The sequence below is a fragment of the Rousettus aegyptiacus genome, unplaced genomic scaffold, assembly GCF_014176215.1.
Source record: "Rousettus aegyptiacus isolate mRouAeg1 unplaced genomic scaffold, mRouAeg1.p scaffold_m13_p_11, whole genome shotgun sequence".
NCBI lineage: Eukaryota > Metazoa > Chordata > Mammalia > Chiroptera > Pteropodidae > Rousettus > Rousettus aegyptiacus.
Window position 1 is genome coordinate 11,303,075 of NW_023416286.1, and position 17,158 is coordinate 11,320,232.

The 17,158-nt window shown below is 36.4% G+C and overlaps 1 protein-coding gene across 3 annotated transcripts in view; it reads right to left on the reverse strand.

Annotated features, from left to right (window-relative positions):
* Positions 1–763: 763 nt before the first annotated feature.
* The window catches only part of SPART (spartin), a 49,735-nt gene continuing 33,340 nt past the window's right edge, over positions 764–17,158 (reverse strand). For all 3 annotated transcript variants that reach the window (XM_016151063.2, XM_016151064.2, XM_016151062.2), the window contains 6 exons: positions 14,515–14,685; positions 11,459–11,582; positions 9,128–9,322; positions 7,982–8,140; positions 7,811–7,901; positions 764–2,371 (listed from right to left, as the gene is read on the reverse strand). In XM_016151063.2, the coding sequence (XP_016006549.1) occupies positions 2,098–2,371; positions 7,811–7,901; positions 7,982–8,140; positions 9,128–9,322; positions 11,459–11,582; positions 14,515–14,685 (1,014 nt within the window). In that variant the 3' untranslated portion in view covers positions 764–2,097. The remainder of the gene's footprint in view (positions 2,372–7,810; positions 7,902–7,981; positions 8,141–9,127; positions 9,323–11,458; positions 11,583–14,514; positions 14,686–17,158) is intronic.

Genomic DNA, 17,158 nt, shown 5'->3' on the forward strand with positions numbered 1-17,158 from the left:
CAGAGAAAAAGTTTCTGATTACACAGAGCAATATTAATTAGACTTACTTGACAAGTGTATATAAAATGATTTCTGGCTGACAAGCCCTAAGACTGGCTTTTCAATGAAGACGGAGAAAAGGACAAAAGTTCAGACTATCACCAGAATCTAGGACTGATAACCTATTTTCTAATGTCTTGGGACATTTTCTTCCATCAAGCCAATGGAATTATAATAAATACTAATAGTGTTAAGCAGCTGGAATCGGGAAATCTATAAAGACCATTTTTATTCTTCCTTATATACCTCTGTTTAAGGAAAAGATAAGATAGCTGGCCTAACAAATCACTCTATTATGTAGGTCCCTCCTTTTTGAGGCTAGTGTGTGGCCTTTCCTTTCATACTGTTCCATCTTAGGATAGTGACTTAACCTCTCTACACCTCAGTTTTCTATTCTGTAAAATACTGTAAGAGCATGCATAGTATATACCTCATGGGAATGTTGTAAGATCAAAATGAGTTAATCTATGTAAAAGTACTTAGGACACTACTGGTTCATATTAAGTACTATATACACATTAGCTATCATTATTTCTATAGCTAGTCCTGCCCCTGGGCTATTTGTCCTGCCTCACAACCTAGTGAACAGCGTAAGGAAGTAAAAAGAAAAAACCTAACAAGATACCTGTTGACAAATCTAATTTTACTGACCTCTGGTCTAAGGTTACTTTTTAAACTTTAAGCTCCACTATTTGTCATTCTATTTTTTAAACAAGGCAGAGAATAAAATTTACCAATTCAATTTTATTTCCATTTTAACAATTAGTCCATTATCCTTGGCCTTACGGAAAGACTCCACCAATTCTATTGTGTTCCCGAAATACAAGCAAGCCTATGACAATATCTGCAGCCAGGTAATTCAGAGAGTTCATTCATTCACAAAGTGCATTATTTAAACAGTTTCAAAAAAGGTCTAATAAACTAAGTAGCCATTAGAGGTTCAAAAATATTAGGATGGACAATAGCTATGAAAACCAATATCAACCTTTTAAAATCAGTAAACAAAAATAAAATGCCATCAGGTATGTACCTACATATTTGTAGCTTACAGTTCTGTGAATATCCTGCTTTCTGCCAAAGTAGAAACAGTTATGCCCACACACCGAGGAGTAAGCCTAATGTCTTCACATTATGAATAAAACCTTTTCTAATAATTTAATGGCTTTTTAATATGTAAAATTCCAATGACTGGTTCCAAAATAAAAATATATTTACTATCTATAAACTCAATACTGTTTACCTCATTTTTCATAAAATTTTAGCCTTTTGGGGAAACTTACAGAAGTAGATATAATAGACAAATTAATAATCACTTCAAATTTTAATATAATAGCAATCACACCTCTAAATTCCCCAGGCCAGTCTAAATCCAGAAAACTTAACAATCTATTTGTATTCATTTTAAATCAAAAAGACCATTCTATTTCCTAAGAGGTAAGCTACTAAATAACTTTACAGAACTTCCTTTTATTTTTCATGACTAGTCGATTCCCTGTTTTGAAACATCTGTTAAATGTTATCTGAGAATTCTTATTTTAGGAATACAATTTTTGTTTAGCTTATATGCTGGAAATTCTGACAAGTACTTAAAAAGATCCACAATTAGTGCAAAAAGAGAAAACAGTATTTTAAGTTATCCTTCCCATTACAAATAATACTAAGGTTACTAAATGCCAATATTATGTAAATATATAATAATTTCCTACTTTGCTTACTGAAAGATAGCAAATACAAAAATAGATTAACATTGGGTTTAATGAGGTTTATACCACATGTACTAATAGTCTTACTTTAACTGCAAAAATACTTTAGCCACATTTAGAAAAAAAATAACTTACTGAGACTATAACTGTATATTTCTAAAGGCCAGATGAAAGAATACCAATTATTTTCCTTGTAAGTAGAATACATGCCATAAAGCTTATGGAAACAGTTACTCTGTAGAAATGAATACATTGTTAAAATACTGGTTAATTGATGGGGAATTCCACATCTGCCTATTAACACAGTCCCATCCGTCTTTTAAGGCTTTGGTATAGGTGATTCGCTGTCCTTTCATCATTTATCTTTCTTCTTTGCCTCCTTCTTCTCTAGTTCCTCTGTCTGCTCCTCCTTCTCCCCTTTCATGTTTACATTTGCTCCCCCTCCTGGATTCTCCCCCTTTGAATTATCAAGGATTTTATAGTCCTCAAGGATTGTTTGCCCGGTTTGTTTTGCAGTTTTCTTCACCATTGCTTTGATGCCAATGTTGTCAATGTTATAGGCAGTTAAACCAACATTGATAGCAGAATCTACTGCATCATGTGTAGCTTCTCCCAAGGTATGCCCGTATCTTCAAAAGAAATGAAATCATAAACATAAATTAAGATCTTCTGAATTAGTATTAAATAAGTCACATGATTAGCATGTTATCCCTGAAAGCAAAATCAAAGTTTAGGTTTCAATTTAATGAAAACATCCTAAAGAAGAAAACACACTGTGCTAAGGCTATATGTTCTCCTTTAGCAAAATCTGTGTGAAAATAAATGTGGGATAGTGGGGATTAATGTGATAAAGACTGTTTATGTTGAAGAATAAAATATAAATAATATTGTTTGTCAGTCATTATTTTCTTATTTTATCCATCCCTTCTGGAAATGTAAGAGAATTTCCATTGAAGCAACTGCAGGACACAAATAATATAAAGTCGCTATAAAGGGTTTTCATTTCTACCTTAACTATCAGAATCTGAGTTTGTCTTTAAGCAGATTCTATAACGCATGCTCCTCCTCGCTCCACTCCACTGGAGACTCACTGGCCACTTGCTGTTCTTTGAACCCACTGAGCCTACATGTGCTGCTGTCTTAGGACTTTTGTACTGGCTGGCACCTGACTAGACTACTCTCATCCCAGGTGTTCGACATGGCTAACTGCCTCCCCTTCTCTGACTTATTTTCTCAGTACCTAACCTATTTATATTGCCTTACCCCACATGCTCCACCCTACTGCCACTCAACTCCCCTCCTTAAACTGCTCTTTCTTCTTCTATAACTTACCATCTGATGTATACTATAGATCTTAGTTACACCCATTGTTTTTGTTTTGGTTATTGTTTAGCTCACTAGAATGTAAAGCTCATTAGAAAACTCTTTGTTTTGTTCAATAATGTATCATAAGCCTTGAGAACAGTGCCTGGCATTCATTATTTGTTGAATGAATGAAATGAGCAATTCCTGCTTTATCCATCTCACAAGAGTTTGAGTATCAAATGTATAGCAAAGTGCTGAGGGTACTATAAAGAAGTAAACAAAAGTAGTTATTATTCACAAAGATCAATATCTGTTTTTAATACCATTTCTATGAGAAAAATGCAATTTGAGGTCCTATACAAGGATACTAAAACTTAACCTGTTTTGTTTTACTTTCTACCTTTTTATAAATACCAGGCTTTTAAAGCTTTTCTTGTCCATAGGTTTCCCAAAGTAAAGATTTGCTTAAACAAGAAATAATTAAAGGCAAAATCTTACGATTTTCTCCAGGACACAGGTGAAGTTTCCTAGGTGCTTTGTGACCTGTATCTTGACATTTTATACTAACACTGACTCTGTCCTTTGAACTAATGAATCCTCTATTACTATCAGGCTGCCCTAGAACAGTGCTTTGTGATCCTGCTGGCTTGTTCATGCTTGACTGTTTTTCAATGTCAGTTCTAGAAAAGTGAAGTACTCTTATTATACTGCTGAATGATGATTCCATTCTGCCCTCTGCCTAAGGTCAGCTACAGCCAAAGCATAGCTGAGCCTACAATCTGCCAAACCTTATGTGTGGTACCAGTCTCGATTAGGGCTTCTCACTAGTTACTAGACAGAAAAGCTGCCTCAATTGCTTTCTGTCAGTCCCTGTTGCTCTGCAACCATTCGGCATTCCACAGGATTTGCTGATGCTGCAGGAGAGACATGGACATCCTGTCAGTCAAACCTGTCACAAATCCTATCATCAGGTGGCAATGGCTACAGCTAAATGAGAAGAAAGGGGAGGTGGCAGTTTCAGCAATGGAAGAGTGACTAACTCTTGGATAAGCAGGTTTCTTTTAGGGCTTCTCTCTCCAGGACAGCCAGCTGCAAGGAAGTGACATAGTAACTTAAGAATCTGGTCATATTAGTGTTTCTGAATACAGGAAATCTTTTCCTTTCACTTCTGAATATTTGGAATGTTCCTTATTCTACTGACATAGTTTGATACCTCTAAAGGCACTCATAATATTTCTATATGTAACATCATTCTAAAGGCTACATTATTTTTAATAATGTACTAAAAAAATTAAAAGGGGAGTCTATGTTGGTGCCCTGATAATTCTGCTTGTTCTTCCTGCCTCGCTACTTCCATTTCAGCAACAATTCCTGTTAATTGGGAAAAAGTGCCAAACTAAGAGTCAGAAAACTAGATTCTAATATCAACTGTGTCAATGACTAGCCTTTCAACCTTAATGAAGTCTCACCCTCGTTGCATTTTTCATCAAATTCCTCTTCTTCATCTCATAAAATGAGATATATATGTTAAAGCATGTTAAAATTTCCATGGTTCCAAATATTTAATTATTTTTAAACATCTAGTAAAATGGATCAGCAGTTGTATTCATTTTTTAAAATATATCCTCACTTATCACTTCTGCTTCTCAATGTGACTTAGAAGCAGTATTCCTGGCAGGCATTTATTTTTCTCTTCCTTGATAAGTAACTGCTCAGTTCTCTTCTTCATTCAGATTCAAACTGTACTGCTAACAACTAGAAAACCTATCTCTGGCTAAAGAATAAAGCTTATTTTTGACTTGTTACTTTTTAAAACGTTAACTTAAATTAGAACTTATTAAACAGATTTTATATACTGAGTTAACACTACTGGATCAACTGAAGAACAATAAAAAATGAATGTAAAGTATTCTCTAAATAAGTCAATGGGATTCAATTTATACTTTGAATGAGATTTTTCAGAAACTTCTTCAGTGCATTCAGTAACATCTACAAAAACAGCATACTGGCAGTGATTCTAGATTTTACTAATCATAACAAAATTTCTGTCATAATAATTTTCAAATAAATCTGCCTACAATTCAATTTTTATACAAGCTTCAAAGACATTCTCAGAAATATTAACCTTAAATATTTTAAATAGAAATACCTTCTTATTTATCTATCCACCAAATAGACAAATGGAAGATAGGTTGTGGACAATTTATGAAGAACCTTGTAGATAAAGCTGAGGAATTTAAACTTTATATTTTGAAATCATTGAGAATGGAATGACCACATTTATATTTTAGAAAAATCTAATTCAGGTTGCATTGTGAATTATAAGTATTTAATATAGAAGGACTGGTTAGGAAACAAGCTGTGAGCTGGATGAGAAATACTCTAAGGTAGTGGTAATGAGGCTGAAGAGAAAGGAAAGACAACAAAAAACGGGATGTAGTGACTGAATGGCTGTGGTGGTTATGTAGTTGAAATGTGTGAGCCTGAAAATTAATAAGAGAAAAGTTAACAGGAAACAGAATTGAGAGTTGCTGGCACAGAGGTAGTAACTGTAGTCAGTTATAGATGGTATCAGGAAAAGTAGAAAAGGACCGAGTATAGAGTAAAAACTCAGAACCAATATTTAACAAATGAGTGTGGAAGACAACAACCCTGAGAAGTAATCTGACAACACGAATTTGAGGAGGTTTGCAGACCCAAATCTGGGAGCAAGAACAATCAGTAGAAGAGGACAGACCTTATCCATAAAAAGTTGTGAAAAAAATCTAAGATGTAAAAAATACAAGTCTTTCATATCCATAAGTAACACGAAATGAAGACTAGCTAACATCACACACTAAAATCTGAAACCAAAATGAACAGACTTAATGATGAGTCAAAATCAACAAAGTGAAATTAAGCAAGTGTAAATGTGAGGTTCTTAATTTTAGGTACAAATATTAAGTGTCCCAAAATAAGATGAAGATTTAGATTTTAAATAAAAGGTTTATTTAAAAAAATATCAACTAAATTCTCACTTACCTGCTTTTTTTTCACTCCATGAATCTTTGGAGGAAAAGATAAAATAATAGCAATACACGCCATCATAGATATAAACTAGTTCAGAACCACTGTTAAAATTCCTATTCATCATATTAAGTTATCCTCACTAAGGACTAGAAATACAAAATTGATACCAAAACGCTGTACTTCCTTAGTTATGTGAATTCCAAACCCTTAATAAGGCTCTACATAACAGTACTTAGGTAAGCATTTTTTTTCATTAAAGCAGGAAATGGACAAACCCAATAAAGTACTTCCTACTTTCTAATATGACTGCCTAATTATCTATGCTAATGAATGATACCAATAATCTAAAAATAACTCACTTTTGGCCTAAAAGCACTTCTGACCTCCTGCTCTTGCAACAAAAGAATAAACGATTTTTCAAATTATGGCTGATTCATCAAAGTAACTTCAGAGTCATAACACAAAGAGTATTAGTCAGAAGTCAATGTCACAAGTAGTAAGAGGTGAGTAGGGAGACTTGGGTTTTACATTTCCACTGAAAGAATCTCAGATCTACTCTATTTTCCTTTTCAAATCTTTTTGTAAAGTTGACACTCCAAGATAAAGTGTCAGGACATTGTTTTGATTCAAAGGTAAGCATGCCTCATACTGATGAGATCAAATCAACTCAGAGTGGAAATTAAGTTAGTATTTCCTAAGCTAATGGTCATATACTGTGGTGCAAGGGAATCCAAACACACGCTAGATAGTAGTGGTAAATAACTCTAGATACTAAACTTGCACAGATGTCCGTCCCATCAAGGGCCGTGGTGGCTCAGTACCACACTCTGACAATGCTCAACAGAAAGACCTGGCTTAAATCCCAGCTCTCCTAGTTACAGGGGGCAAAATCGTTAACATGGTATTTAATAGCTCTATGCTTTGGTTTCCTTATCTGCAAAATGGAGATAATAGTGTTAAAGATTAAACAATACATATGAAAAGCACTCAGCTCAATGTCTCATATTTAAGTATGAGCTCAAATGTCAGTGAGTGGATAACATAACTGAGTTGAGAACGCTATCAACACTACTACTTTGTTTTAAATAAACATTAATATATTAAGATCTAAAGTAATTTGAAGCTAAGAAAGAAAATCAGGTCCTTCATACTAGATTTAATTTTTAGACCTTGATTCCTCTAGTACTTGTGAAGACAGAATAAAGAGCTAAAATCAGAGGATCCCGTTTTAAGTCTCATCTTTAATACCACTTATCAGATGAGCTTAGGCAAATCATTCATTTTTGTTTGTCCACTTATTAAAAATGAAATAGAAGGCATACCATCTGTCTTTTCTAATGCAAATGTACAGTGGCAGAGTCACATAAGATGTGGCAAAATTTAACATTTTTTGCATACAGAAGGGGCTAATGTTAATGAGGTACAATAGTTTAATTATAATTCACTTTTCCGCATCAAAACTAAAGGCAAACATCACCCATCAAGAACATGCAGTTAATAATGGTACAGAAACACTAGGCTTTTTAAAAATTAAACCTATTTTTTACATTAATGAACAAATGTTTATAACAGTAATATAAGGCAAAGTCACAAAATTCTATTAATTCGCTAAAAATATTCTCTTTACTTAAGAAAAATAGCAAGTGAAAAAAAATTATCAGATACTTAATAACTACACAGTCACCTTAACTGCTTCTGAAGTTTTACAAATGCTATAAGAAATTTAGTCATTAAAATAAGCAAATTCAACTTACTTGTATCTTACAGTTTGTACTGTTTCTGCTGAAACGTTGTTAACAATGCATTTGGCGGCACATTCCAACCCCTGCCAGACGGTTGAAAATCCTGCAGATGCATTTAAAAGTAAATAAAGCTAGCTCTAAGCAAACAAGCCTTCCTAGTTAAATTTCTGGGTCTTCTGTTACCTTGAACACTACTTGCTGCTACGACCATAGCACCATCCAGGGGAGACTTCCCACTTCTGTCTTTTTTAAGAGATTCTGGAACAAGTTTGCTTCCATGCTTCCTGACGTGTGGGGCTAGTTCCTTTCCAACACAATTTGCTACAGTGCAAACTCCGTCAACTAATATAACCATTAAAAAAAAAAAAAAACATTTAGAAAAAACATATTCTTCCCCAATTTTATCACTCTTATTTATCAAAATTCTTACACAACCATCTAAAGTTGTTTTACTGCAAAATGTTACCATTTCTATTTAAAGATGGGAACCAAGGCTGGCTATTTTTTAAATAAAGGCTATTGTTTGGTTTCAAGATATATGTGCAGACCCCACTGATGTTTATAATCCTGCCTCTTAAATATATGTTCTTTTTGGCAGTATGTTTAAAAGAAAACTATCCACCTTTTCTATCTGATTGCTACAATGTAAGGTGGGTAGGTCTACCTTTAGTGTTTTCCAGCTAAGCATATTTGTATTTTTTCTCTATGTCAGCAAATACTCAGTGAGATAGTAGTAAGGTATTTAAGTCTATGTAAAAGTAAGCAAACCAATTTGATTCAAAAGAAAAAAATACCAAAAAGATAATCTTACACCATTTAAAACAATCCATTAAGAAGGTACCTGACCATTTTAAAATACCAACCGTCAAAAGAGAAAAGGTTAAAGCATATTGCTTGGGAAGGCGGATACCAGAATCACTAAGTCAGCTTTACTCAAACAATATATCTTTCCCTCTTGACCCATGCAGTAAAATGTGTCACATTCAACAGTAGCAAAAACATTTAGGACCATTCCTTTTCAAAGCATGGATACTCTCCTCTCTAACATATCAAAACAACCCTTTAACCAGTGTTTCTCCAACTTTTATATGCAAAGAAAAATCATGTAGGTATCTCATAAATGCAGATTTCTATGAATCAGCAGATGTGTCAAGTGCCTGCTTCAGAAATATTGTACGGTTCTCTGATAGGTTGAGTAGGAAGTTGAAACTGCTTTGTCCTAATTCTTTACTCTTAAAGATAAACCATCTAAATGAGCATTCAGATTAAACTGGATAAAGTAATTATTTTTCACTTATCTGAAAAGAAAGTCATCCGAAGTCACTTTACCCAAGAACTGACTGACTTTCGCTGCTCCTCCTGTAGCCTGCTTTGCTATGTGCAGTCCCCTGGACACAGCCGGACTGACTTCCACTGGTTTTTCTTCTGGTTGAATCCGTTCTCTGAGTTTAGAGGCGCCTTTCTGGATTGCTTTGCCAGTAAATTCTGCACCTTTGACTAAACCCCAACTCACCCAAGAAGCACCTATTTAAATAAAAAATTTTAAGTGCACATTATAGGGCTGACTACTTTTTAGCCCTTTACCAACCAACCCGCAGGAAAAACTCCAAGGAGTTCAATGTTCAGATCCCAAACATGCCACAAACTTTCAAGCCAAGTTTGTACTTATAGTTTTCTGCCTGGAATATACATCTTTTCTAAGTAAATTCATCTTTCAGTACTTAGATTACGTATCACCTAATAAGAGAGTTCTGTATCACTCTCTGCTGATACAGTCCGTATACTGTTGTTAGGAACTAATTTGGTGTTTTGGTGCCATTAAGATCATATTCGGCTAGAGGTAAACCCAGGTATCCTTGTTCTTTGTGTTCTAGTCCAGGCACCACTCTTTCCTCATGAAGTCTTTAGGGCTACAGACACAATACAAACTGAATCTAAGGAAGCTATATCTTAAACACTAGTGCTTGCTGGCTTGCTTTAGGTTAAAGGCATAGGCAGGGGGTCCTGTTCCTACCTCAACCCCAATCCTGAGCCTCGCAATCTCAGCACCTCTTAGCCTGCAACATAAACCTGAATGTCAAAGACGTGATAACACCCAAAGAATGCGTGAGAAGAAAAATCTGGGAGAGAAGGAAATTGGGAGGCCTAGATGGTTAAGTCATTTCTCATGACAGTAGGCCCTAGTCCTTAGCTTTGTTCCTGCTTCTTGCAGCATGAATGAAAGAAGAGATTGTCAGAGAGAAAAAAATCAGGATGGCAGAGACTTCTCTAGTGAAAAGGACCTCGGGGAGCCTGTGGGGGAAAAAGTGGGGAAGAGATGGGAAAGGCAAGAAAAAACACACAAGGAGAAAGGTCCCCCTAAGGGGAAGAAAAGTGCCATCCTCCCCAGAGACAGCTCACACTTGAAAATTTTTCCTTTTTGGCTATAATCTGAAACCATCAGCTTTCAAAGCTGGACATATAAAATACACAAGTATGTTCTCCCACCGTCTGGGGCACGGTTTTTACATAATTTCTCCAGCCGTGAGTGAGCAGGTATCCGGCGATCATGTGAAAATCATACCCCTTTAATAATGCTAACGGCAAAAGTGCCAAGGGTAACTGATTAGAAAAACTGATGTGTTCTCCCATTTCAGCGAGCAGGCCCACCTCCAGTTCCCACCCTACTCCCGCTGTCTGGCCTTGCAGGAGGCCCAGGTCTCAAACCCAGGCAGGCAGGCTGTAGTCAGGAGTTCCCGTAACAATAAAGGGGCTAAAGAAGTCTATTTAAAAATGTGTGTGTTTGTGTGTTTTTAGAGTTAACTTACAGGTTGAAAAATATTAAGTTAAAACCAGCTGAACCAGAAGGAAGACTGAGAAATCATAAAATAAATGACAATGAAACTTCACTCAAGTTGAGTAAACAACAATAAAACTATAACAAACAAACAAGGGATGGCATCCATTGATGACTAAAAAAAAATAAATGGAAGTGAGATAAATGAAGTCATAGAACTAATAAAGAGAAATACTAGAGGCAAATTATGAATGAGCTATCACCATGGAAGAGCGTAACAGAGGTAACAGTAATACGTTAAAACTATAGACACTGTAACAGAAGATAAGGAAATGTAGTATTTCATTGGTAGCTATTACAATCTTTTAAATGGAGTATGTCATGCCAGATACAAATTGTTCTACTCAGGTTTGCATCCTCTGCACCCAGTCAGCACTGAGATGTAACAAGCCCTGACTTTGCTGGATGAACGAGAGGTTGGTGGATGACTTAAAATTATCTAACTTAAACTTAAGTTAATCAGTCTACTGCCACAAAAATTATCTAACTTAAACTTAAGTTAGTCAATCTACTGTCACAAATCCTCCTCCTAAATTAGTTTACAGGGCTTTACTCCATATAAATATTTGGCAGCTTAAAATGTTAAGTCTGAAGCTTTTCACTACCAATTTTTCCCAAGAATAAAAGAGAATAATAGTCCAAGAAAAACTTACATCAATATGACAATATGTGATGTTGTAAAACCTGGTTCCTTTTTTTTTGTTTAAGTATTTATAAACTGATCATTTAGAAACAAAATATAAAATGTTATCTTCCTAAGTATTCTCTTATGGGTTCCAAAGGTTTCACATTAAAGGAGGAAAATGTTAACATTACTGTAATACCTGACAAAATGTTTTGAGCCACTTTCTCACTCCATTCGGGTAGTTCCTTTGCTTTTTCTTCTGCAACTGGCTCATAGGGCACCATATGACTCAGATTAACTTCTTCACTTGAAGTACCTTTACCCTAAATAGTAAAAATGTTTTAAAATGTGAAACAGTAAAGTACTATGAGGGGAAAAAATTATAAGCCTTATGCAATAAAATATTAAGCCAACGAATACTAGATATAATTAAGGAAAGTATCTCCAGCCAACCTAGTTAGCAGTACATTCATAACATAGTGTGCAATACCATAACCACCATGAAACTGAGAATTGTCCTGGTCTTACATACGGTCCCACTGGCAAGTAAGACTTAAATACCAACATACCTCCAATACAGCATTTATCAAATCATATTTAAGGCGACCTTTTTCAATTCTTGACTAGACTATGCGTTCCTTCATACAGCTGTCATCCCCTAGATATTAGTATGCACACAGTACTCAGTAAGGTTAGAAAATTTCTGTTAGATGACTCAGTCAGTGAGGAAGGATGTATCCAAATAAACTGGTGTTGACAGAAATCAAGTAAAAGCAAGTAAATACGTATAAACACAGAACAACCTACCACTCCATTGGGATAAAAATGGGAAACAGAAATGCCTGTACTTTGCTATGAGACCTAAAGCCAACACTCAGACCTCACAGTATTATAAAATAACTTGAAAACCAAACTGCCCAACAGAAAACAAAACAAAACAAAAACTTGCATGAAAAACAAAACAAAAACTTCTACATGGGGGAAAAGCCACTCATAAGTAAAAACTAAATACAAACTGGACAAAATATTTGACATGGGCTAATGTGCCTAAAATATAAAGAGCTCCTAGAAATTGAAAAGAAAAAGACTAGGAACTCAGTAATAAAAATGGATAAAGGATATTAATACAAATCACATCGAAAACAAAATTCAAGGAACCCTTAAGCAGATACTCAACATCACTCATAATAAAATCAATGCAAATTAAAATATCCCAATATACCATTTCTCATCTATCAGACTGCCAAAATACAGAAATGCCGACAGCCCAACTCTGTTGACCAGGCTATGGGGAAAAGGGTACTCTCGCATACCGGCGGGAGTGCCTAAGAGTGTAATCCTTAGGGAGAGCAATTTAGCAAAATCTATCAAAATCACAAATGCATTTATCTTGTGACTCAGTAACCCCACTTCTGGTTTACCTGATGAATTAACTACAAATGTATGAATTAATGGAGCTGCAAAGTTAATCTCTGAAGCATTTGTCTGTAATACCAAAAACCTGGAATCACACCTCAATAAAAAATTGGTTAAAGAAACAGTGATGCAGTCATACAATGAAATACAAGATATCTGTAAAAAAAATTGAGGAAGTTCTTTATTTATTGACATGAAAGATCCCAGCAATTTATTATTAAATAAGAAAAATAAAACACAGAACACTCTATATGATGTTGCTACCTTTGTAAAGAGGAAGAGAAATAACAATTTTTATTTGCTTTTATCTGCTTCGAGAAACACTTGAAGAAACACAAGATCCTAATAAAAGTGATAACAAAGACCGATGAGGGCAGGGGGACACACAACAAAGGTGGGAGTGAAGCTTTTCAATGCATATATCTTTTGATATAATTTTATTTTTTAAACCAAGTTATTAAATTTTTTAAAAATCAAGTTCTAAGTGATGTGGAAAAATTTCTAAACACACCATGAAGTAAAAAGCAAGGAGCAGAATAATGTATCTTATATACTGCTATTTGCATTAAAAATTATACATGTGTGCAAATACACATATATCCACACAAAATAAATATGTGTGTGAACATACATTTTAATATGCATAAAATATATCTAGAAGAATAAGAAGCTAATAACAATGTATCCAGAGCTAGGAGTTAGGAGTATGGGGGACAGTATTGGGAAGAAAACTTACTTTTCACTATATACCTTTTGTACTTTTTGAATTTATTTTTTGGGTATTAACTTAAAAAAAATTTTTAAATAAATATATCACTTGGAACCATTTTGGACTTCCGATGTCCTCACAGAACAGGTCCTAGATGTTCAACATAAACCACAGTGACACCATACAAGTAAATGCAGAATATGCCTTTGATATTCACTAATTCCAGAGATAATTATCGAGCATTTACAATATGGAATTAATGAACAATACCAAACTTCTTGTAATTCGCTATTCACACAATGCTATTTTCTTTCCTCATACATTTGCTTATCTTACTACTTCTGCCTAGAATGCCCTTCAATCTGCTATTCACATGGTTAACTCCTCTTCATCCTCCAGACTTACCTCAGCCATCGTGCCCTGTAGGAGGAACCTCCTTACTGCTCCCCACATACCCATATCTCTGAGGCCAGGTAGTTAGATAGAAGGAACAGCCTAGCTTTCTATACAACCTATGAACCTTCATTTAATGATCACACTGGATAAAAATGTCTCTTCGCTAATCTGTCCTCCCCACTAGATGGTCAATTCCTTGAAATGAGAAATTTAAATTTTTTTCACTATGCTCAGCCTTCTAGCACTTAAAAAAACATTTACTTAACTCTAATTCAGATTTATCATTTACAGCATATCTATACTCAGAATCTAAGAAATGAGAGAAGAAACTACTAAGCATATTTTAAATAATGCATTCTCTGTCCTGTTGACCATCCATGAAGAAATAAGTAACTGAATAAAAATGATAGTTTAAGATAAAGTATACCTAGCCCAAGATCTTGGTGTACATGGGTAGGTGAAGAACAACACAAAAAAGTATATGCATCGTTAATGTAAATATAAAAATTGTTGCAAAAAAATCTATTTTTAAAAACAGTTTAAGTAACAAATACTTGGAAAGGGAAATAGTAAAGCTGCTAATTATTTTTTATCAGTAATCACTTTGTGACTCTGCAAGTTGCTTTCTTTAGTTCACAGGGATGAGATCTAAAAACGAATTGAAACTGGTGAAAGGTACCATTAGAATAACACACACACAAATACCTTATTACTCTTTTACATATTTTACTTACCTTTTTCCCCCATTTTCCTTTATGACGCAGCACATCCTTACTGCCTTGGTCCAACGAAGGACCTACCTGTCCCACATCGGAGCCACTGGCTTCCTTCAGTTGGTCAGAGGGGCACCTTGCTCTGCCAGGGATTTGGAATTCATTTTCTCCTTCAGCCCAGTTCCAGTTGGCCTAGGGAGTAAAGGACTAAGCTGAGCTTAAATCCGACTTTCCCCAGATGACTCTCCTTTAAGCTGTGGTGCGCTCCAAACACTGTGCTCTAATAATACACCTGGTCAAATGTCAGTGTTTGATGGTCTTGTTTTAAATAAAACTACTTTTGTTTGTCTTTCTCCTATACTTCTGTTTTATCTCATCACCAGACCTCAAACCTTTAAGGTCTTTGGTTCACAGCATACGACCTAAAGCAAATTTCAAAAGACAAAATATAGCTCACAAGACGGTGTCAAAGGTAGAGGCTGAGCTCGCCACCTCTAGCGACCACACCAAAGTTATAACAAAACTACAGAACCACCAGTATGTGCAGTCACTTGAGGTCTGGCTGAACATAACCTCTACAACTAGGTCATCTCAAACAACAGATCACTTAAAAACAGTAGGAGACACAGAATCAGCCTGATCCCACAACTGCGTGTGGCCATAGAGAATCGGGAGGGCTATCGTGGCTCAGAGCCCCCTCCCCCACCTGAGAGTGAGGGGTCCCACCCACTGGGCTCCCCAGCCCAAGGATCCAGTGCCAGGAAGAGAAGTCCCTACAACCTCTGGCCATGAAAACCAGCGGAGGTTGTGGCTGAGTGACACGGAGGGCTGAGGGCACAGACTGTCCTCTTAAAGGGCCCACGCCCAGCCTTATTCACTGACGGAATTGCTCACTGAGCTCCAGTGCTAGGGCAGCTACTTGCAGGGTGCCAGAGACACATGGGGAGGTGCTGACCTACTGGGCTTCAGGGTGAGGGCTGGAGGGGCGGCTTTTTCCAAGAGGTGCAGACAGACACCACTGTTCCTTTGTCGAGCTCTCCCCGCTCCCAGCCTGCAGACAGAGGCGCCATGGTATCAGAGTTTCCAAAAACATGGATAACGCAGGTCACTCTGCCCAGGGGATTCCCTGAGACCCCGCCTCTCCCAATTTGTGGGCCTACGCAAGCTGGTTCTAGTATTTATTCCATACAAATGGGCTGTCTTGGCTCCTGCTGCAAACTTTCATAAAATCCCTTAAAAGACTCACAAAACCCAAAGAAGTCGCATCTGGCCTTAGTGGGTCCTGTATGTCTTGCTGAGCAGCCCCAACCCTTGCACAAGTGGCTGCTGGCTTCAATTTTTGACTTGGCCACTCAAGGTACCTGGAAGCCCAGCACGGGTGACAGCCCTATGTGGATTGCCTGGTGACTCTTACCAGGTGGTCCTAGAGGTACACAGGCTGCAGCTGAACTTGGCCAGCAGCTGGAACCTTTCTGGTCTGTGCCACTAGGCCTCACAGCACATCTACTACATAAAGCCACTCTACTAAGACCAGGAGACTTAGAAGCCCTACATACAAACAGACACAGGGAGGCAGCCAAAATGGGGAGACTAAGAAGCATGTCCCACATGAAAGAACAGAACAAAGCTCCAGAAAAAGAATTCACCAAAATGAAGGCAAGCAATCTAATAGATGCAGAGTTCAAAACACTGGTTATAAGGATGCTCAAGGAACTTTGGAGAAGAGTAGATGAACTCAGTGAAAAAACTGGAGATGAAAAGCAATAGGGAGCCAATCAGAAATAAATAATACAATACCTGAGATGAAGAGTACATTAGAGGGAATCAACACAGTGGATGAGATGGAGGATCGACTCAGGGACACAGAGGATGGGGTGGCAGAGGACACCCAATCTGAACAGCAACAGGAAAAAAAATCCAAAAAAATGAAGATAGTTTAAGGGGCCTCTAGGATAGCATCAAGCATAACAACATTTGTATCATAGGGATACCAGAAGGAGAGAGAGTAAGGAATTAAAAACCTATTTGAAGAAATAATGACAGAATACTTCCTTAACCTGGTGAAGAAAATAGACATACAACCCCAGGAAGTTCAGGGGTCCCAAACAAGATGAACTCAAAGAGGCCCACACCAAGACACATCATAATTAAAATGCCAAAGGTTAAATTCAAAGAGAGACTCTTAAAAGCAGCAAGAGAAAAGCAATTAGATATCTATAAGAGAACGCCCATAGGACTGTTAGTAGATTTCTCAAGAGAAACTTAATAGGCCAGAAGGGCTTGGCACAAAATATTAGAAGTGCTGAAAACCCAGCACCTACAACCAAGATTATCTAGCAAAGCTATCATTTAGAATCAAAGGATATATAAAGAGCTTCCCAGACAAGAAAAACCTAGAGTAGTTCATCACCACCAGGCCAGTGTTACAGGAAATGCTGGAGGGACTTCTTTAACAAGAAACAATTATGTATCAAAAGTATGAATAAAGAATGTCAATAACTACGTAGCTATCAATGAGTACTTCAAATGAAAAAGAATTAAATGCTCCAGTCAAAAGACAGCAAGTTTGAATGAATAAGAAAACAAAACCCTTACATATGCTGCTTACAAAAGACTCATTTCAGATGAAAAGACACACACAGACTGAAAGTAAAGGGATGTAAAA